The sequence below is a fragment of the Oncorhynchus tshawytscha genome, linkage group LG07 (assembly GCF_018296145.1).
Source record: "Oncorhynchus tshawytscha isolate Ot180627B linkage group LG07, Otsh_v2.0, whole genome shotgun sequence".
NCBI lineage: Eukaryota > Metazoa > Chordata > Actinopteri > Salmoniformes > Salmonidae > Oncorhynchus > Oncorhynchus tshawytscha.
The window spans coordinates 5,890,214-5,913,782 of NC_056435.1; the positions used below are offsets into that span (position 1 = coordinate 5,890,214).

At 43.3% G+C, this 23,569-nt stretch overlaps 1 protein-coding gene across 5 annotated transcripts in view; it reads left to right on the plus strand.

The window, feature by feature from the left end:
- The window catches only part of LOC112255144 (rho GTPase-activating protein 6), an 81,267-nt gene that overhangs the window by 33,537 nt on the left and 24,161 nt on the right, over positions 1-23,569 (plus strand). For 4 of the 5 annotated variants that reach the window (XR_006083683.1, XR_006083684.1, XM_042323979.1 and 1 more), the window contains exon 2: positions 20,455-20,614. Coding sequence is in view for 3 of the 5 variants with exons in the window: in XM_042323979.1 (XP_042179913.1) it covers positions 20,455-20,614 (160 nt within the window). In the remaining 2 variants the exon portion in view is untranslated. Of the gene's footprint in view, positions 1-1,840; positions 2,249-20,454; positions 20,615-23,569 lie in introns of those variants that run through there. The other variant, XM_042323980.1, reaches the window with a different exon arrangement.

The window sequence follows — 23,569 nt, forward strand, 5'->3', positions numbered from 1 at the left end:
AGATGTGAACTCATGCTTACCCAGTGGAGTGAACTCAATGAGTTGGAAAGAATACATCTATAGTACTATGACCTATTCATTTTTAATTATCTATGTTTATTTCAGGGAGCAGGGTTGGCCAAACTAACACGTTTCCCAGGTTCCATACTCAGATTGTAACAATGATGACGTCAGTTGATCGTGATCATGCACTTTGATATAGCTGTACTGTAGTGTAATGCAAACACCCTCCTTTCCTTTTAGTCAGCAGATTTCACTTTGCTGTGCCTCACACATTCTTTAGATGTTTACACGTCTCGTTCTGATTACACCGGTATTCAGCCTGTTTGTGTGTGTGTGTGTGTATGTATGAATGTGCGTATAGCCTACATACCCTAATCATGTGCTGCATGTCATTTTCAACCGAGTCCCCTGAGGTTTAACCATGCCCCCGTGCTGGTACAGTATTAATGTCCCCTATAAGAGCTCATGAGTACATGAGTACATGAGAGACGGACAGTGAAGACAGTTTCCCAATAAACCCTTGGCCAACTTGCCAATAGAGAGCAAGGGAAATGGTTTGCATTAACTCAAGTGAATAGGAGTCTGGAAAATGTATTGTAAACCCCTCACAGGAGGCCAGTATTAGTCCCTGTGCACTGTGACCTGACAAAACCGCTTTATTTCATGTTTGTGTTCGTAGAAATAGCAGGCAAACCTTGGCCAGGATTGCTCAAGTCTGGTCTCACACAAAGCATTGCACAAACTCAGCAATGTCCCCCTGAAGCCCAAATTGACTTTTTCATTTATTTCTTTTATTTTTAGCCACTAGTTCTCTTTAATATCCTTTTAACAGTAGTGTGACACATAGCCATCGTGCATAACTTTGAAGTCTGAGAGTCTCATCTATAGTCCCCCTCTCCCCACCGCAAACAATGTACAGAAGGGGTTTTGCGTAGTGGTGATGTCACAACACATTCATTTCCCTGCATCTTTGTAAGTTTCTGTAGAAGCAATGGGGTTATTTTGAATCCAACAACACACCGCTGTGACAAGCACGCATAATACAGCCTAATTGTACAATGAGAGGGTGACTGAGTAAACAGCCTATAACAGTTTGTTCCACTGATAGCGGGGAAGAAGAAATGGACCCCGGTTGCACTGGAAAAGGCACCTTTTCAATCGCCTATGTGTGCGTTTTGTAAATGTTTTTTGGGGGAACTCAGTCGGGGTCTCAACGTACTGACGAGAGTTAGAAAAGTAGTGCATCAGCAGTTTTCCACTTGTTATGTTAGTCACTCAATTAGCCCATGTCAGATAGCTTTTTACATGCTTTTTTATTGCTAGGTAAAGTAGTCTAGTCAGCTATATAGACCTTACATATAATAGGCCTAATCATCACCAGTTTACCTTACCTGACATGCAGGGCATCTGCTCAGGGCCCCATCCTCAACTGAATATACAATCGGTTTTCAGGGACAAGGTATCTTCAACCTAGCTATATGTTTTCCCCTGAAAACCGAATGTGGGGACCCACTCAGGCGTTTCTTTTACAACCACTACATTAGGTTACAGGGGCCCTGACCTCCAGTCATTCTCACACAGATATCATGAACATGGCATAAGTACTGGAAAAATATATAGAACTGCAAGAAATGAGCTTTAAAATGGCAATAGTGTCTCACTACCCCATGGAAAAATGTGTAGAATTGCAGGAAATGCATTGTATCACTGCACAAAAATAATGCACGGGATATCTTTATGTTGTTGTTGCACTGGCCGTTCATCCCTTTCACTTTCTCCACTCGCTCTCCGTGTGCTCCCTTGAGGTGCCCCGCCTTTAGCCCCTCTCCCCTACTAGTTTCCTCTCTGTTCAGAACCGCGGCGCAGCATCGCAAACTTCAGCAGTAGGTCCACTACAGAGCCGAGTAGCCAGCATGGAGCGGGAGCTGTTGCGCACTGACACTGCTGTCCTCCGTGGCATGCATAACCTCCAACCGTACAAGTGTTGTCCTATTCGGGGATTTGACTATTCAGCGTAAACCTGTTACAAGTGTTTTTTTTTGTGTAGCTTTTTTCCTCAATCGAAACTGATGATACAGCGAGTGGTGAGGATATAAGGATAACGCTCGTTCCGTTACTTTTGGAGGGATTCGATGAACATTTATTTTCTTTCCTCGTTCACTTTTGGATAGGCTACTTTATATGTGGACACTTGTTCTGAATCATGGGCGACTCCGTATTCTTGGAGAGGCACAATGCTTACCTTGTAAGTATTCTGCGTTATGCTTATCTCTATACAGACTGTGGTTAAGAAGTATGGTAGCTGAGACATAGGCTTCCTCCTGTATTTGTTTATGTTAGAGGACAGAGATGGAAGGATATTGTTTCCTGAAAAGAAATGACTGACACATTGTGCAGCATCGACATGAATCCAGGCTATGTGCTATATGCACACTTGTTTTACTTCTTCCTCCAGGCAGTAGTGTTTTTGCCTCACCTCATTTCCGCTGCTATTCAAATTACCAACGAACCATGCCAACTAAAATCTGTTAGTTTCACACACAATAGGCCATCCAGTGTCCTTCCCCAATGTCAAAACAGGAGAGGAGAGAGCCAGAGGCAGCTAAGGTCAGTGGTAGGCTGCCTCATGACTCTGGAGAGTTATGTGGCTGGCTGAGTGGATGTTACCACAGAGATGAAGAAAGAACAGTACAAGCAAAGCCATAAGTCTTCTTTTTCTCACTGTCAGCTCAGGGTTCCAGTGCAGTGAGTGCACTCAGGCTTCACAGAGAGCTCCGAGCATAGAAAGCAACAGGTTTTGTGTAGCCTTTAATGCCCTGTGCTTTTGGAACCGCAGTGTTTCCAGTATTTCATGAACTGAACATGTTGTCGTTTCCTACCATCAGCCCACAGTCTTCCCTCTTGTGCTAACTTCACATTCTATATCGCTTCTTATTAGAGAGAGAGAGAGAGAGAGAGAGAGAGAGAGAGGTGGTCTAATGATGCAAGGGTCAGAGAGGCAGAGTAGAGGATAGAGAGAAACACACACACGCCTTACACCTGTCAGAATGTGTTGCATGTTTGCTTAATCCCAGCATGCATTAAGGGCTCATTCCAAAGTAACACATGATTAGATAACCCTTCAGAAACAGGTTAATTTACACGTTTTGGGTATTTAAAAGATAGGGGGGTTACATAAAACATTATAGGAGCTCTGTGTCCCAATGACCCCATGTTGCCACAATTGTGTTTTGATGCTGTTGACTCCATCAGGCACCACAGAGGTGGTGAATAAGGACAAATCAAATCTATGCTGTCGGTGATCACAGATAATACCTGAACTAATGCAACTATAGCCTCTTTAGCAATTGTGAGTGGTGTCTTTTGCTTACGTAGTGGAATCTTAACCAAATCGTGGAGTGACAAAGAACTCTTCTGCATGTAAATCCTCATGGGTGGTTAGATCAGCATTGCGTGTTGCTGTCTTTCCCCTTGGAAATGAATCTACTGCCCACTGAGGCCGTTCGGTGGGTCGACTTCCCTTTATGAGCTATGTTTTTGAGGCGAAGACTCATAAAAGCGCAACCAAAGATTGAAAAAGAATACAGATTTCTTTGGCTCCACTGGCCAACACTGTGGTCTCCCAACTGACATTTTTTCTTGAGGGGTATGAAATGTAGCGTGTATGAAAAGCCCATGCAAGTGTGTAGACTCTTAGGTTGTGGTATCACTCACACACAGTTTACTTAGATAAACAACATGTTCGCATCTCTCTCCCGAAATGAATTGGTCGTTCAACTTCAACTGTCTCTGGAGTTATGAATGTCATGTGTACTGTAAGCAACACATTGCACATATCATATTGCAGAGTGCCTTGGTTTTCATTGTAACTATTTAAGCAGACTCCACCTAGCCTTAGACACAGCGACCTGAGTGCTGCTGCCTCAAGTGTGTAGGAGTGGTTTATGGTTGGCTGTTAGTAGTGAACTCTCTGGCATATCATTGCCGGGTAATATCACTGCCGAAGGATCCCAAAGTTGGAGACAAAGCGTGGAAAGGAGGATTAGGTCCGCATAAGCTTTCCCCATCAGCCTTCCAATAAACAAATTCCATATTCTGTCATTTTGTCCACTGTGTATAAATATTCCAGATTCCAGTGTCATACCGATTGGAGATATTGAGTATTTGAAGAGGAGAGTGAGCAGCACCATGCCGGTTGCCGAAGCATAAACTTTGAATCTGTCTGGTAAGCGGCCATGTGGCTCTGCTCTACTTGGCTCTTTATTTTTATTTTACCTTTATTTAACTAGTTAAGTCAGTTAAGAACAAATTCTTATTTTCAATGATGGCCTAGGAACAGTGGGTTTACTGCCTGTTCAGGGGCAGAACGACAGATTTGTACCTTGTCAGCTTGGGGGTTTGAACTTGCAATCTTCCGGCTCTAACCACTAGGCTACCCTGCCGAAAGGTCCTTGGGCAAGGCACCTTACCCTAATTGCTCTTTACCCTAAGAGCGTCTGCTAAATGACACAAATGTAAAAAATGATCAGATGCCACTGGATTGGTTTTCAACGAGGTTGGTCTCCCCTTTGTTCCGGACCATTCCCAGACGGGTGTTATTACATGGTTGTTATCTAATGTGTTCGGATTCTTTCTTCCAATGCTTTTGTCTTGGTGGAGTTTGAGGATCCATGATGGATTCTCTCTTCCTCATTTGGCCAAACATCTGCTGCCTGCTTCCTCCTTGACTAAAATGGTGATGTGTTGATGTCATCTGGTGGCTGGTTTTAGTGTCAGGGCATTACACAGGATGGCACGTGCTTGTGGCATGGTTAGAGGAAGTGACGTCAACCTCAACTGCCACTCACTCTGCTGAGGCTGGATCCTGCTACTCCGGCTTGTATCACTGTTGTACGAAAGCTGCATCTTTACTCTCCCCTGGCTCTCCAATGTGTCCTTTAACCTTTTACTGCAGTGGGGTAACTCAGTGTCACACAGAGTGTTTCTTGGTAGTCTTAAACAGATCTACTTTATACCAAAAGTATACACCTCACACACATGGTTATGGGCTTAAAAAAACAAGACCCCTGTACCATGTCAGATATAGAGTTGATATAGAGTTGAAATGCATAAAGTTTGCATCCCAATAATACATGTTATATACATCACAGAAGACTGAAATATAACAACATTGTTTGACATAGAAACATAAACATTTTTTGAAATGGTTATTAATTTTGAAAAATATGAATAACATTCCACCCATGAGGCCACTAGAGGGTGCTTTGGTCATATGACTGCAGGAAATGGGTACAGATTTGGTACATTGTGTGATGTAGCAACAGACCTATTGTCTACTGTGTGCATGTGACTGACTCAGAGAGAGGAAGCAGACAGAAAGTCAGACACGTTGACTACAGATCGGATTGTTTAATTGTTAATTAATTGAATGACTGATTACAAACGTGCTGGTGTTGTCAGCTGACCTTCAAAAGACTTCTGTATCACAGTGGCTGGGCCTCTGTCTTTGTCCCCCTGTCTACACACTCTCTCTTGCCCTCCTGCCTTTCCCCCTAACCGAGGCATCACTGGCCAAAAGGAACCTGCATCCACCCTTTTCCCTATCCTGGAGACACTCAGAGAGCCTCGTCAGTCTGAGGGCCAAGTACCTGCCCAGACAGGCTCCAAATTCCTCTCATTGTTCTAGTACTAAGTAGATGTTTCGTAACGGGGTCTGGTCTGACACCCGTACCTGTTTTCCGCTCACCTTGTCCTTGTTGTTTCCTGAAGGCTGTTTGCTTTGGCCCAACCACAACCACTCCCTCTGCAAATAGGACTCAGGTGATCGGCCGCACAAAGAAGGCTGTTTCAAGGCACCTGACTCCATGATTAAATCAAATCAAATCAAATGTATTTTTTATAGCCCTTCGTACATCAGCTGATATCTCAAAGTGCTGTACAGAAACCCAGCCTAAAACCCCAAACAGCAAGCAATGCAGGTGTAGAAGCACGGTGGCTAGGAAAAACTCCCTAGAAAGGCCAAAACCTAGGAAGAAACCTAGAGAGGAACCAGACTATGTGGGGTGGCCAGTCCTCTTCTGGCTGTGCCGGGTGGAGATTATAACAGAACATGGCCAGGATCCTATGGCCTCCAGGATGTTGCCCAGTTCCAACAGTGTTTGAGTAGATTTCTATTGATTCTGATTGAGTTAGAGCTGTTCTAGTTCTAACATATCTATTTCTATCAAGGCTTTAATTTTTTTCTGTTACCGGAAATTTCAGTGATTTCAGCCAACATGGTCAAACTAATGATACAGTATAACACGTTGTATTGGACTCTGAGGAAACAGATTCAGTGTGTTGGATCTCTACTTACGGTTCTGTAATCTCACTAGAAACTCACATATAAATACAATGAATAAGCTGTACTGTTTAATATCATTTTCAAAAAACATTTGAAGAGGTCAGACCAATTTCTTATTTTATTTATCTCTTGATTTGAGTAGTATTGTAGGATTAAAACCGCCGTAACAGCCCAATGGGGCTCAAATGTTGGACGTTAAAATCGGATGCAGTTATTTTGTTCCAGTGCCCATTTAGCCTGGGACTGGAAAATCCTGTGGTGTTACAGAGGTCTCAGGGTCAAAAGGTGAGACAGGGGTCAGCACATCTCTGTCATCTGATTAACTTTTCTGATATGTCTCTCTGTGTTAGGTCAAAATGTCATGGAGCTCACTGAACTGCAGTCAAGGAAATGTTCAGGATCGGGGGAGTGTGGCTAGGCTAACTCAACCAGCCAGGGGAGAGGAACATTCAAAGAAAAAGCTTATGCAGCTACACTCAAAAACTTAGATGATGTATGGAAAAATAGTGGGATATGCTTCCGATGGAAATAGTGTCCAAATGAACTCTGCAAGATTCCCTGCTTCCCTGTAAATTCCTTTTGATGATGTAGATATAAAAAGCTTTTTATATATTTTTCCCTGATCAAAAACCTGGAACTCCTTGACAAATTCATGTTCTTTGCCAATTTCCTGCAGCGCCCAAGACACTTACAATTGAATGGATAGAAAGGACATTCCCACTTGATTTCACATGGACACTTGAATGCTCAGAAGAGTTATAGTTACAAGAGCGAACAAACATAGCACTTTATTTTAGACTGTAAAGTGAGTGTAATGGTTCTACGTTCAATTTCTATTCCTGGAAACAGAAGCACTGCCAATCTAGATGATGAAGAGCACATATTCTGCCATATAAGGAGAATTCTGCAGACTACTTATTCACAGAAGGTTACAGGCCTAAGAGGGCTTGTGCTGATTTTATGTGTAAACGGGTGTCTATGCTTGAGTGCTCGTGTGAGTGAATGTGTGTGTGTGTGTTGTGGCATTCACAGGTCTGTGTATGGGTGGCCATAGTTAATTCAAGCCTATTGTGTGACCTCTTAGCTCATGCTGATGTGGCCGGTGACACTTTGCTTCTTGAAAGTTCAGTATTGTGAAAATGTGACAGCTGACATGCAAAACATTTCGGGACTGTATCAACAGTGGGTTAATGGAAAAAAAGGTCATATATATATATATCGTTTTTGAGTGGATTTTCCCTTTAAGAGTAGATTGTTTCCATGCTGAGGTGAGGAATGTCTTGCCGACAAGTGTGTCTACGCATACAACTACGCATACAACACCGGCACACACGCACGCACACACACGCACACACACGCACACACACGCACACACACACACACACACACACACACACACACACACACACACACACACACACACACACACACACACACACACACACACACACACACACACACACACACACACACACACACACACACACACACACACACACACACCTCATCATCATACACGGAGGCCGAACGAGGTTAAGCATCACTGATTAGTGAATTTTCAACTACTCTGAAATTCCACTCAATATGTTATATTTACCTCATCAAAGCTCTTACATCAGGATGACATTCCTCCTCATTACAGCTGAATTACTGCACCCTTCACTTTCAACTGGTTGCGGTAAACATTGTATGTGGCTGAAAAAAAGCAGAACGTGCTCGTCTCCCCCCCTCTCCTGGCATGTTTGCTGGTCGTGTCTTGTGACTGTGAGCTGATAGCTCCTCTCTCCATCAGAGGATTCCAACAGGCAGGGTCAGAGGTGCATGGCACAGAGGAAACACCAACGGGATGAACGGGAGACCGAACAACCATCCGTCAGAAGTGATGTGGGGCTTGAGGGCTGTCTCCTCTGCCTTCAGTCTCTCTTATCTCTTATCTCCAGCATGTGGACATTTATCTTGTGTCTGACAGCCTTGTGTGGTTAGACTGAGCGACTCTCTCTCAATGGACTGGGCGAGCAAGTTCCTTTAGGAAGAAAAAGTTGTTTGTCACTTATTCCATGTTTTTGTATTCAAGACGAAGGAAATGTCAGTGGCTAAGTACAAGCACTGTTCTATAGGTGATGCCATGATGGACCTTTCTTTCCCTTTTGCCAGTAACGTGACATCACACCTCGTTAGTATATATCCCATGTCTAGAGCTAGCTGTGTATCCCCAATGAGACCCCCTCCAGACTCAACGTAAAAATGACAAAGCGCTTCCCACTTTTCTTCACAGGGTTCCTGTGATGTCAGAAGGAAAGAGAGAGAGAGAAAGCGAACAAAACGATAGTGTTTTCCTTCTTTTTCTTTGAAAAGGCCGCAAAGGCTGCTCCCCACCCCTCTCTCTTAGACCCTGAGGAGGATAGAGCCCAGTTTAGCTTGGAGGGTCCTTGTCTAAGAAAACATTCAGTGAAGACCGTTAAGGTCCAGCACTTTATCTCTTCCCTTGCCAGGTCCTACAGAGTATGAAAGGCTGGGTGGTTCTAGTGACAGTCAGCAGATAGCTGGATTAATGGCCAGACCTCCTGCTTTCCAAGATGAATCTATTTTAACTGTGGTAAAGAAGACCCAAACGAAGGTGAAATCATATCAGGAAACTAGCTAAGTAAGTATACAGATACATGGTGTGATTAAGACTCTCCAAAATATCTGAATAAATTGTATTTTTTAGAAAGGGTGTACCAAAATGGATTGATTATTTATTCATTCACCCCAAAAATTGTCAACAGGGATTTCTATATGCAGCGGAAGTGCTCTCTAATTCTCAGGTATTATGGACTGTCGATGACTCACTGAAGAACGGGTCTCTCCAGGATTTGTGTATTTATGAAATTACACTTTTAGTGGAAGAGACTTTCTAATAGGTAGTTTGGGAGTCATTTGTCACTGTGAGGGATGTTGAGGAGGAAGTTGTGAGTGCAGGGGAACAGAATTAAGTCATTGTCTGATAAACACACCAGTACATCACCATCTGGGGAACTATTGTGTGTGTGTGTGTGTGTGTGCGTGCGTGCGTGTGCGTGTGTGGAAGGAAAGCAGTACATGTATAGACATGACAACCTACCAGCATTAGACTGTGTTTATAGTGGAGCGATACCGTGATGCTAATTAAAAATGCCTCATTAATACTCATCAACAAGTATTCAGACTGTTGGATGACATTCATCATCATGAACAAATTAATTGATTGGATAGAACACTGACTACACCCACAGTTCAAATGCCGATGGTAACACTCGGCTAAAAGGGAAAGTTGTCCACAACGCTGAACTCCGAAGAGGTCAGCTGAATGTTGCAGTGCTGGAGGGAGGAGGTATAGAGCCGGGCAACTCAGATCAATAATCTGCCAGGAAAATCAATAAAGCACCAGCCTCCCACCCTGTGACCGAACCGACCTGGCTGATATATGCAGCCCTGGTTCTGGAAAGCTGGGCACTGTTGCCACACACACACACACCTCTGCCGGAAGAACTTCCTGAGTTAAGAGAAATTAGCAGCAATGGCTGACTGTGGCAGCTTGTGACATTGTGAGTCGTTGTTAAATCAAGTCCAACTGGTAAATCAAACTGTAGTAGTGCACAAAACTAGATAAGGACAAAATAAGGACAAAATTATAAGGACAAAATTCAACATACATGCCACACACAGGCCTGTATGGGTGCACACGCACACAGATGCATACACACACACACGCACACAGATGCATACACACACACACACACACACACAAAATAACAAACTTTGAAAGGCTTTTCTCTGAGGTGGAAGAAAGTGTTCAACTTGTTCAACCATCAAGTAATGGTGACCTTTTGTGCCACGGTCAGATATCATCCAAGTCATACCGACATACCGGCATTCTGATTCAGCCATGGAGCTCTCTTTGTCCAAGAGAAAGTTCTGTAAGAATTCCTTTCCCATTGGTCATATCACCTGCTGAGTGTACAGTTGGCAGGGTTCAAAGACAAACACTAGCTATACATAGGCATTCATGACACAGTTCATGACAAAGTGGTGATGCATCAGCAGCAACGCACTGAGCACAGCCATCAATTCAACGTCTACTCCACATTGGTTCAACGTAATTTCATTGAAATGACGTGGACACAGCATTGATTTAACCAGTGTGTGCCCAATGTGAAGTATCTGTGGGGGTTTTCAACTTCTTCCATTCTATAGTTCAGGGGTTCTTAAACGTTTTAATCTCGAGACCCAACTAAGTAGTTGACCGTCCTCCCGTGACACAAATCCTCCTCCATCAACCCAAACTAAGAAGAAATAGTGTCCTGACCCATAGTTTAAAGAAACCCTGATGTATGTTGACTGAATAATCTCCCGTCAAAATTTGACAGGAGAATTACAGGACAGGACAAATGTACTGTAATAACCTCTCCATCAGGACATCTGAGAAACACCTTTACAGGCCCCTTGCGTAACCGTTCTGGTTATGAATCGCTTTCATTTTCAGCCTGCTTAAGTCAGCACAGCCACAACACTCTGTAACCATCAATCCCATTCTCATGAACATCTGATGGCTTCTTAGCGCGTAGCGAGTGTAAACGGTGCCATGTGTCTCGTAAAGGGGCATTGCCTGGTGCTCGGCCTTCCCCCTGTCATCAAAGCTTTAAACCAGCACAGTGGAACCAAGCAGTGTTGTAATCCCTGTTTTAATTTTTTTTTTTAACAGCGTCTGTCAAAGTGAGACTCGGTAGTGGATGGAACGCAGTGTGGCTTGGGGCTCGTTTACAGTGGGCTAGTTTGAGCGTTGTTTAAGCGTTGTTAAAGCCATTTTTGCTAAAGAAGCTCTCGTAAGAGCCAGAGCTGCCGTGACATCACATTAACAGGCCACAAGGGCCACAGATTTAGTCCTTCCATGCTAGAGGGATGTTGCGATTGGTTCGCAGGAAGTGTGAAATTTCACAGCGAGTGTAGTGCGTCTGGAGGTCCCCGGTGTTTGTTATCTGGCGAACAAACACCGGTTTCCTGAAAAGAGAGCAAAGACAGGGAAGGAAGAGAGGAAAGGGAATGAAGAGGAGAGAAGGAAGGAAGAGAGGAAAGGGAACGGAGAGGAGAGAGGGAAATAAAACATTTCACTTTTCTGGCACCCACAGAAAACCTCCAGTCTTGATGGTGTAATGTTGTGAAATATTGTGTTGTTGTTTTTCTCTAGTTCTTGGTTCTAAGAAAACCACCTTAGGAACCAAAGTTAATCTGAAACCAACTAGTGGATCATTTGGCTCAATATGGTTGTTCAGCTTGATTGCTCCTGATTGATTCTCTATTTATTTCCAGACGTCCCGACTGAGCAGGATGATTGAGTGGCACATTATTTATTGAGGAATGGGTGATATGTAGTGATGTAGTAATGGAGTGATATGCTCTCATGCTGTGGGTATGGCAGAGTGTTCTCTGGGGGGTTCTATGGGAAACCAATGCCCAGTGGGCTAGTTAGCGAACACGCTGCCTCAGGCTGGCTCGACTGCCTCCTAGACAGACAAAGAAGCTGAGAGAGGGAAAGAGACCAGAAGCTGCTGACTACTGAAGCTAACTTTTGCAGTTAGAGTTCCTAGAGTTATTGACACACATTGGAAGGCCATACTTATAACATACCTCAGCTCATTGCCACTTCATTGCCACTTCTAATTTGGGCATAGTCTATAACTCACAGCACAATAATTAGCTAAGTTGGACAAAGGTAATTTCATTAGAAATCAGCCACTCCCTTTTAACCTAACCAAAACCTCATGTTTCGCCTCGGGTCACATGTTTGACACCCCTGGTAGCTTTGACATCAAAGGACAATTGAAAACGAATGGAGAACATCCTCTGTTGTAAACACAGAACAGCGGTGCCATTGTGGCCTGCATACCTCGAGTAACAAGCGCTTGGGTATGAAGCAAAATCACTCAACCTATGTGTCAGGGGAACCTACGTAAGCAGTCTAAAAGGGGGACTATTAGAACTTTAGGGCTTCCTCCCTTCAGTCAATAAATATGTGTAAATCCCACTATAATGATGCCTTAACTCAGGAGCTTCTAGCTGTGTAGATTAGAAGCAGCAACTGAGGGGAGATGGAAGAGAGATGTGCGGCCCTCCGCGTGAATGTGTTTTGTGTGTGAACACGAGATATCTTTCGATTATGCTCGTTATCGTTTTGATTGTTCTGTGATTCGTCTTTAAGAATTTGGACGCAAGTGCTTTTGCGTATGACATCCACATATTCGACTACATCATATTTACTTTGAGGCATTGGTAGGCCCGCGAGAGAAAAAGGAGACATTCTTCACGTGTGCTATAATAGCATAAAACATAACAAATGATGTTTTAAAGGTTTCCTGATTCAGCGCCAAATCCTAACTGGAGAAGTGCGTGTGTAGCTCAGACGTTTGTGTAAATCATGCATTGATGTCAATGGGAGCTTGGCACGGAAATTCAAGTTACGTACTTGGATCTCCAGTGAGGAACTCAGCCATCACTGTCTACCCAGCTTCTAGCGGACTAATGAAAAACAACAGCGGACTAATGAAAGAAATACCAGAAGATCGTTTTTGGGTGGTATTAATTATTATTTTTTTAAATCCCTAAAAGACACAGGCCCCTGACAGTATATGCATTGGTGAAAATGGGGAAACAGAGTATGCATTCATTGACCATTGACAGTGAATATGGAGACATGGGAACATACAGTCAAAATGATTATGTATTTTCGATGTTTATGGCTCCCACTTTTCAAATTTTGAAACTGATATCCAGCGCCACACACTTCTTTGCGTTCCTGCCTCACATTTACGTGTTTGTTGTAACATCTTCATCTTTTGTTATTGTGCGCCCATTCGGAGATCGCAACTGTTACTTCAAAAGGCTCCAATTCACCAATTCACCAAGAGTCGAAGAAAGGTCTGCCTTCCTCTCCAGCTGTAATCACGCAGCAGCACTCAAGTCAAATTGCAAGGGGCGGCACATTTATTCCACACATTTTCCCCACGATTGACTAATCATTGAAAGCTCTGCATATGATATTGGAATCATTAAGAGCACTCATTAGCTCACTGCACTGTTGAGCTTAAAGGCTAGAGGATTTACCTGCTGGCATGCATGGGAGATTACACACAATCTTCAGAGGTGGTGATCTCGGCTGTAGGGGAAGGGAGAGCAGGGAGCGCTTGCACCAGAGACCCTTAGTGTTTGGGCTGGTTGGCTAGATGGACAGGGGGATGGGGAACAAGAGAGAAGGAAGGAGAGAGAGGGGAGTGATCTTGGGTCATGCTATAGAATGAATAGAGCAGTGGGAGGAGGTGTGGTTTAGTTTCACATGAGGTTATATGACAAAAATATATGACACACACACACGGGCCACTCGCACACACATAAAGTTATAGCATGCTGAAGGAAAACTTTACAGTACTTAACTTACACTAATAAAACTTTACAGTAATAAACCATTCTGTGATTGGCCCTTTTTTCTACTGACAAACTCAATGTGTTTCTGATTTAATTGAACCCATGTTGTCTTACTGCCCTGACTCGGGTAATGTCTACAACCTCTCCTTAACAGTCAGATTTGCTTGATACCAGAGTTGTTTTGGTTCTATAGGTTATGTAACAATGATGTAATCTATACCCTCAACCTCAAGGGTTGAACTCAGTTACCCTAATGCACACATTCTTATGTCGTTACAGTTTTGAGTTTGTGCTACCCAAATGTCTTCAAAATAACCTACCTCATATGACCCCCCCACCACTTGATTATCAAACAAGGATGTTTGTCATGAGTTAGAGCTGGTGTGTTGTCACAGTCCCACATATTTGCGAATTAGAATAGTACATTGGAAGCACACCATCCCCTGAAACACTAAATATTTTGTCATTGTCGATAAGACCAGTGGTAGTAACCTCACCTGTTTCACCGTGGTTATTTTGCGTGGGATATAGTCTCTCCCTGACAGTCATGCTCGAGATGAGACGAAGGCTCACAAATGATGTGCTCGGATAGTTAGCCATGTTTTTCGTTCTTACTGTATGTTTATGCCCCCCAGTTGTCTTTGTTAGTTGACATACCAGGATTTCCCCCGGGCTATTTTCTCTCAGGCAGCAAGACGGATGGACCACGGCAGGTGGAGGGGTCCATCAATCCTTTGTCTCTGACAGGCCAACCAGTGTTTAGCTAGCCCAGCGGCGCTGTAATTACAAGCAGATGTTCACCTTGGTGTGGTTCCAACGCTACACGAGTAATCCATTACCCTGTCAGAGTCAACGGGACCTGTAAAACAAAAACATAAAGAGTAAAAGCAATGATGTAAAAAGGAACATTCCTTTGCTGCAATCTCTTAACAAAAATTTTTTTCTTCAAAAAAAAGTTTTTTCCTGGGCCACGGTATCAGGCGGTATCCCTAAGCGAAATTGGGATTGCGAGGCCTATTTGGGATTGGTATGTTTCATCCACAGATGTGCGATGTGGTATCCTCCTCTGAGAGGGTTGAAGAGCCGACCGTCATTTTCAAACGGAACAGATGTTGCCGTTAGTTACATGTGCAGACGGAGTGCATTTTCCTCCATTGAGAAAATTATTTCTGTATTATTGGAGCCCAAGGGCCCAAGGGTTTGTCCTCTCTCTGTGGTGTGGATATGCTAGTTTTGGGGTGGTTCAAGGTTTGTTTTTACATTAATTGGATTATCTTTCATCATATCACATAGAAAACACGTGCAGCAACAATGGATTTAGAAAATTAGAGGGGCGATAGTTGATGACAGGGTTATCAGCTGTCACTGATTTCATCTGTTCACAATCACATTCACATGGTTGTTGTTATAATAAGACGCCCTCAAATGAGGTCTGTAGCAAATGAGGTCTGTAGCATACTGGTTGGTTCATTTTCAGGGTTTGGATTCTCATTCTAAAGTTTCATTGGGGAGCCCGTCCTTCCCAATTAAGGTGCCAACAACCTCCTGTGGCCCAGAATTTAATCTGACTGGTGAATTGATTAGTTAGGTTCAGAACATGCTGCATTGTTTGTTTGCTGGGTTTTAATGGGTGATGTCGTGATCTTTTGTCCGGCAACCAACGCTATGGACATGTGTTGTCAATACAGTCATATCTGAGGATTCCCATTCAAGTCAACATTCTTTCTCTACGCTCTCTCACTCAATGAATTAGAATGACTAGAACGGTTATTCAAGTCAACATTCCGGCGGCCATATTGAGTGTACCTCTATTTCTATGCTCTCACCTATAGGCTATGACTATGTGTTGATACCTAGAGTGACATCCTACACCTCAGTTCTGGGCCCAGGTTCTTCTGGTCCTTTGGATCAGATGAATATATTCTCAATTAAAGCAGTGGGATTGTACCTGCCAGGGTCGTAATAGAATGAATCTAAGAGAGTGGAACATGTTGTCTTTGGCAGAGTGCCAACCAGGGCTATTGTGCCTTCCCAATTTTAAATTCACTGGTTTTCATGCAGACAGCGTGTTATGAAAATCACCTTGAAATGTTTGATTGTATGATTGTATGAAGTTACTGTGCGGTTTGCTACTGCTAATGGTTGCTGAGTTGTTGAAGAAGGTTTTAGGTCATTGCATTTGACTGAGAAATGAGAGAGAGCGGATGGAACATTCCAGTTGGTCTTCTAATATGAAAACATGCGCATTGATTCAACTGATGATGCACTTTCTTTACTATATGTCCATTCAGTGAGGTCAGTAGCTTGTGCAAGTTTAGCGATTGAGCGTTCGATCGATGGTTGCCATGGTGATGTTTTCTGCATATCCCGAAACACTTGAGGCTCTGTGTACATGTTACCATGGAAACACACATATTATTTTGCTTCAATTTGTGCAATTTGTCCTCGCTCATTGAACAGATTTTAAAAAGGCGCATACGCCCACCTCATTAGCTGAGTCATCCCAAAGCTATTTAGAAAAGGGCTGCCCTGACAAACATTAAAATCCCACAATACATCACAGAGGTATCTTGGAGAGAACAGAACCTATAAGTTGAATGTTGTCATGAGTCAATAGATTTTTCAGTTCGGATTTGAGGGTCTGGAATAGCCACTACTAGTGTAACATGATGTTGTTCCTCCCTCTATACATTGTATACTGTGTTTAACAAACCGTCAGTCTGCCTTAAGGCATTATTGTAGACTTGTCCTGTATATCACAGCAGAGTAATAGCCTACCCTACATGGCCTACCCTATTGGTATGCTACAGTTAACCTTTCTTGCAAGACTTTCACACTTTTCAACGAAATTGAATTACATAAGCCAAATTGTTAAGTGATATGATTAGTCACAGCAGCATGGCAACCTGAATAAGATTATAGTTAGATAACAGGAAGTGTTTTCAAGCACATCATCTGATGATTGGTTGAATAGAGATGTTCAAAGCAAATGGAATAACTTTATTGCAGTACACAACCATTTTATAATGGGAACGGAATGGGGTCATAGGATAAACAAACAACTGTTTAAGGACAAACAATTCTATTCTCATCCCGCTATTAAATCAAGCTCAAACGTGATTGGCACCTATGACAATGCGCTACTGAAAGGCAAACAGTAAGCTTATTATGTCAGCTCAATGCAATTGGCAAGGAAGTTGAAATCATTTCCTGATTTCACTGGGAAATCAAATGGAATTGATGTGTTGAGGACAACTCATTCTGAGTGACAATCTGCCCTAGGACTAATAGCAGTACCTCTGGCCATGAGGTCTACTTGTGTCAAGGGTAAACATGTTTTCAGGCACAGAGTGGATATTATGTGTGAGTAGTGGAAAAAGAGATGTGTAAAACACACTAAGGGGATGGAGGGAGGCAGCCTCGTCGGATCCTGTCTCTATATAACGAGAAGGCCATGTGTGGAAGACCGTGTGGACCCCAGAGCTGGGGGTTTGGAGCAGGAGTAGATATGGCTAACAGGCTTGGGAGATGTAGTTTCTAGTCATCCCTAGTCAACTGTAATCCTTAGCCAAGTGTGAAAACAGTGACTACGAAAAGCAAACTGCCCAATATTGATTGGTTCTCTGGCAAAGGTTTACAGTACGTACAGCGGAGAGGATAAAATTGGACAAGATCCTTTTTATTCCTGAGGTTGTTAAGGGAGCAGCCATAGTAGATACATTTGACCCTTTTAATTCACCCAGTGGGTCATGGCTCTTACAAACATGTTGAATTGTTTTGTAACAAATTAGTTGTGTACTCTAAGCACTGTCAAAGTCAACTGGCTTTCCTGTTTACTGTATTGTAAATGTGCTCATAGAGACTAGAGTTAGTCTGAAGAGAACTCAGAAGTGGTGGGGAGGGAGCAGCATTTCTGAGGTACCCGCGTTCCATAGCCATTCTAAACATGTTCCATCGATGGACTCGGGGGAATTGGAGCTTAGCCATTTCATTCAGCCCCCCTGCCAAACCTAACAGCTCAAGAGACAAGCAGCCCCTGCTTTTCCAGCTGTTGTCACCCCCCTTCAACCGGTGTCCTCCTTCCCTTCACCCCTTACGGCTGTGTCCTGTGTGTGCAACCAGTGGAGGGGACTGGAACGGAACAAGCTCTCTGCCATCACCAGTGGGGTGGGGAACTCACAACAACAGTGATGTGGTTTCATCCACACAGGGCTAGACGCTAATGACTAACTATTGGAGCAAGTGCATCTGGCTGCTCCTCTGCAGGGCGGGTGAGAAGCCTTTGTCCTCTTAGTACAACTGTGTAGATCTTCTGTTTCCACCTCCTGTTTTTCACTGTTCTGGTGGGTGATGCTGTTGTTCCTCTCTGCTGGCTGGGGCGTTTTGGGAGCACGAGGTGGGTATTGTTTTATCTTTAAGCAGGAGTGAATCCAAGGTCGGTGCACAAAACTAGGCTTGCGTAAGAACAAGTTATAAGCTAAATGAAGTTCTATGACGTATTAAGGCAGGTTCAAGGAGGGACCATGTGTGTGTATATGTGTGTATGTGTGTGTGTGTGTGTGTCAGATTTAAGGCTTTGTGGCTGTGCCAGCTAGTGACCACTCTGCAGACCTGCCTACAGAACAAGATTCACGATGAGAAACGCTGACCTGCTCTGATCTCTGGCTAAAACATCGGTAGTCTAGCTCTGTCCTCTCTCTTCACCAGCTCATAGGGATGACAGATAAGAATGCAGAACCATATATCCAGGGATTGAGGTGATTTATGAGTTCCTCATTAAGCCCTTTTTGAGTTGACTGCTAGTCAAGCGATCCACTCTCATTCCTCCACTTTCCCTAACCTACCATATACAATACTGTCCGCTCCGCTATGCACACTACCGTTCAAAGGTTTGGAGTCACTTAGAAATGTCCTTGTTTTTTAAAGAAAAGCTCATTTTTCGTTCATTAAAATAACATCAAATTGATCAGAAATACAGTGTAGACATTGTTAATGTTGTAAATGACTATTGTAGCTGGAATTTTTTTTATGGAATACCTACATAGGCGTACAGAGGCCCATTATCAGCAACCATCACTCATGTGTTCCAATGGCACGTTGTGTTAGCTAATCCAAGTTTATTATTTTAAAAGGCTAATTGATCATTAGAAAACCCTTTTGCAATTATGTTAGCACAGCTGAAAACTGTTGTTGTGATTAAAGAAGCAATACAACTGTCCTTCTTTAGACTAGTTGAGTATCTGGAGCATCAGCATTTGTGGGTTCGATTACATGCTCAAAATGGCCAGAAACAAAGAACTTTCTTCTGAAACTCGTCCGCTAGCGGAACCCCCCCGCAACAGCCAGTTAAAGTGCAGGGCGCCAAATTCAAAACAACAAAAATCTCATAATTAAAATTCCTCAAGCATACAAGTATTTACACAATTTTAAAGATAAAATTCTCGTTAATCCAGCCACAGTGTCTGATTTCAAAAAGGATTTACAGCGAAAGCACCACAAACGATTATGTTAGGTCACCACCAAGCCACAGAAAAACACAGCAATTTTTTCCAGCCAAAGAGAGGATTCACAAAAAGCAGAAATAGAGATAAAATGAATCACTAACCTTTGATGATCTTCATCAGATGACACTCATAGGACTTCATGTTACACAATACATGTATGTTTTGTTTGATAAAGTTCATATTTATATAAAAAAATCTGAGTTTACATTGGCGCGTTACGTTCAGTAGTTCTAAAACATGCGGTGATATTGCAGAGAGCCACATCAATTTACAGAAATACTAATAATAAACATTGATAAAGATACAACTATTATACATGGAACTTTAGATATATTTCTCCTTAATGCAACCGCTGTGTCAGATTTCAAAAACACTTTACGGAGAAAGCAAACCATGCAATAATCTGAGTACAGCGTTTAGACAAAAAGATACCCGCCGTATTGGGTCGTCAACATTGTTCGATAATGTCCATCAGTTATGTCCAAATATCTTCTTTTGTTAGGGCGTTTGGTGAACAAATCCAAAGGCTTGTTCAGGTCGCGCCGAACGTCGGAAGAAAAGTTCAAAAAGTTCCGTTACAGCCCGTAGAAACATGCCAAACTAAGTATGGAATCAATCTTTAGGATGTTTTTAACATAAAACTTCATTAATGTTCCAAACGGACAATTCTTTTGTCTGTACAAATGAAGTGGAACGTAGCTACCTTTCACGTGAGTGCGTCAGACCGAGGCTGTGGCACTCTGCCAGACCGAGGCTGTGGCACTCTGTCAGACACTCACTCAAAGAGCCCATATGAGCCCCTCCTTTAGAGTAGAGTCCTCAAAACAGGTTCTAAATACTGTTGACATCTAGTGGAAGCTCGGTCTCAGGTTTTCACCTGCCATATGAGTTCTGTTTTACACACAGACATCATTCAAACAGTTTTAGAAACTTCAGAGTGTTTTCTATCCAATACAAATAATATGCATACATTAGCATCTGGGACAGAGTAGGAGGCAGTTCACTCTGGGCATGCTATTCATCCAAAAGTGAAAATGCTGCCCCCTATCCCAAAAATGTTAAATAAGAACAGCTGCTTTGAGATAGGGTAACAGTGGTGCTAGCCACTAGCCCTGATAACTAACAAATGTTCCTCTGCCAAGTGACAGAATAGAAATCTCTCCCCAGGGTGACTTCACCTGGAACAGCCTGTCAGGGCGGAGTGTACGGCTGACACCGACGGCCATCCAGAGCCTGTCGGAGCTGGAACGGACCTGGCTGCAGGAGGTAGCCTTCAACAGGCTCCATCAAGACTATGACCTGGGCTGTCAGATCACCATCCCCAAAGGTAAAGTATAGAGGTATTTTTGTGTGTGTGTGTGTAAACGTCCGTCTGTCTGTCTTCCTTTCTAGTCCGTCCATCCACCTGTCCGTCTGTCTGTTCATGTGGCTAGTCAGTCTGTCCCTGTGCTAATGCTACAAGCATTTTCACAAACATTTGCCATCAACATCCGCCTTGGACCTCTCCGAGACCAACCTCAAACTGTCTAGCAGACAATCTTGAACTTCCCCTCCACAGAGTGTGTTTGAGGAAGCTGTAAGCACTTGTGATTTGAGATGTAAACCTCAGTACACCTGATTTCCTATACAGTACATCTAAAAGACTCAGGAGTGAACTTCCTGTCTTATGTAGTGTCAGTAAGACACTTACACATGAAGATGTAGTCCTTTCCACTCAGGACCATAGGGCCATAGCCTGCTGCTCTGCTCTAAGTCATGCTCTGTGGAGAGCTGTATATTAGCCAGGGTGTGCATTCCAGTCAAAGGTTCTACCTCTCCCCCGGATGATTTAATGCGTTGGTCTGTGTTCCTTATGAATTCCAGAACCCCTCAGGCATGTGTTACTGAGATATTTCAGCACCTCGACTGTGGGTTTTGTTTATCTTGCGCCTGCGGTTGGGTTAGCCGGTGGTTTGCTGAGGCCCAGAGATCCTTGAAAAAATAGAGAATAGAAAAGCAAATGGCTGGTTGGATCATTTTACAAGTAATTGGAGTGGGGAAGAGAGAGAGGACTGGAGGTTCCTGGGATTGCTGTCCAACTTGCCGAGTCAACTGACAAGAATCCAAACTATTTCCTCTCTCTCTCTTTATTTCTTTCTTTCTTTCACACACATACTGTCTCCCGCTCCCTTTCTCTCATAGCATCTCTCTAATACCCCCCGCTGCCTTTCCCCGCTCCCTCTCTATTCTTCACTGTTGTTCTGTCATACTCTGTCTTCAGATATTCCATAATGATCTGTAGATATGTCGAAGCATAGTTTCTTAGCAACCTGTTATATATATATATATATATATATATATATATATATATATATATATATATATATATATATATATATATATATATATGCCAAGGAGTCTGGGAGGCAGTGAGGGGAGGCTGGGTGGCAGCGAGGGGCAGAGCCAGGGTTAACATAGCGGACATTGCTCAGGACTGATCTGACTGCCCATAATTGCACTCACTTGAAGCTTGTTATTGGTGTCAGCGTCTCTATGAACCTATTGTGCTCAACTTAATCCAAGGTGGTGTAGCAGTCAAACGTCTTTTGTCCTTTGTCTTGTCGTGTCCCATGTATATATCTTTTTATATCTTTTTCTTCACATATCTTTTTTATATTTTTTTCTAAACCTCAACTTCAAAACACTCTCCTGCAACCCGCCTCATCCAATGTGGTGCGGATCTGTTTTTTTTTCTAAAGTATGTTTATTCACCTTGAATCCGGAATCCCCCAATAGAAGCTAGCCAGCTCACTAGCTACTAGCTAGCAGTCATCAGCTAACCATTAGCTTGGAAAGCTCTCTCCAGTTTGTACAACATTACTCAAACCAGAGCATACCGGACATATTTTTCTCCATATCCCCGGATTCCTACCGCAAGCTCTGGACATTTTCACCTGGATCGTCGTAGCTAGCTAGTTGCTATCTGAGTACTATACCTATTTTGCCAATTGAACTTGGACGCCTCTGCTACTCGGAACCCTACTAATCCATCACGGCTGGTCTATCGACGTCACCGCACGCGGAGGCTAAAACAGACTTTCCTCCGCCCTCTAAGGCCCTTCTGCTAGCTTGCTATCCCCGGCCTGCTAGCTGTCTGTGAATTGCCATGTCTCCAGCCAGCCCAACCACTCACTGGACCCCTATTAATCACCATGCCTCTCCCTAATATCAATATGCCCTGTCCATTACTGTCCTGGTTAGTGTCTTATTTCACTGTAGCGCCTCTAGCCCTACTCAATATGCCTTAACCTACCATTTAGTTCCACCTCACAAATATGCAGTGAAATCACCTGGTTTAAACATCTCTAGAGACAATATCTCTCTCATTATTACTCAATGCCTAGGTTTACCTCCAATGTACTCACATCCTACCATACCTCTGTCTGTACATTATGCCTTGAATCTCTTCTTTTTTTATTTGACCTTTATTCAAAAAATATAGATCCAGGAACAGATATAGCCTTGGTTCTCTCCAGACCTGACTGCCCTTGACCAGCACAAAAACATCCTGTGGCGTTCTGTATTAGCATCAAACAGCCCCCACGATATGCAACTTTTCAGGGAAGTTAGGAACAAATATACACAGGCAGGTAGGAAAGTTAAGGCCAGCTTTTTCAAGCATAAATTTGCATCCTGTTCTGGGACTTGGAGAATAAGACCACCTCCTTCCAGCTGCCCACTGCACTGAGTCTAGGAAACACTGTCACCACCGATAAATCCACTATAATTGAGAATTTCAAGAAGCATTTTTCTACGGCTGGCCATGCTTTCCACCTGGCTACCCCTACCCCGATCAACAGTCCTCCACCCCCCACAGCAACTCGCCCAAGCCTCCCCCACTTCTCCTTCACCCAAATCCAGATAGCTGATGTTCTGAAAGAGCTGCAGAATCTGGACCCCTACAAATCAGCTGGGGTAGACAATCTGGACCCTCTCTTTGTACAATTATCTGCCAAAATTGTTGCAACCCCTATTACTAGCCTGTTCAACCTCTCTTTCGTATCGTCTGAGATTCCCAAAGATTGGAAAGCTGCCGCGGTCATCCCCCTCTTCAAAGGGGGAGACACTCTAGATCCATACTGCTACAGACCTATATCTATTCTATCCTGACTTTCTAAGATCTTCGAAAGCCAAGTTATCAAACAGATTACCGACCATTTTGAATCCCACCGTACCTTCTCCGCTATGCAATCTGGTTTTCGAGCTGGTCATGGGTGCACCTCAGCCACCCTCAAGGTACTAA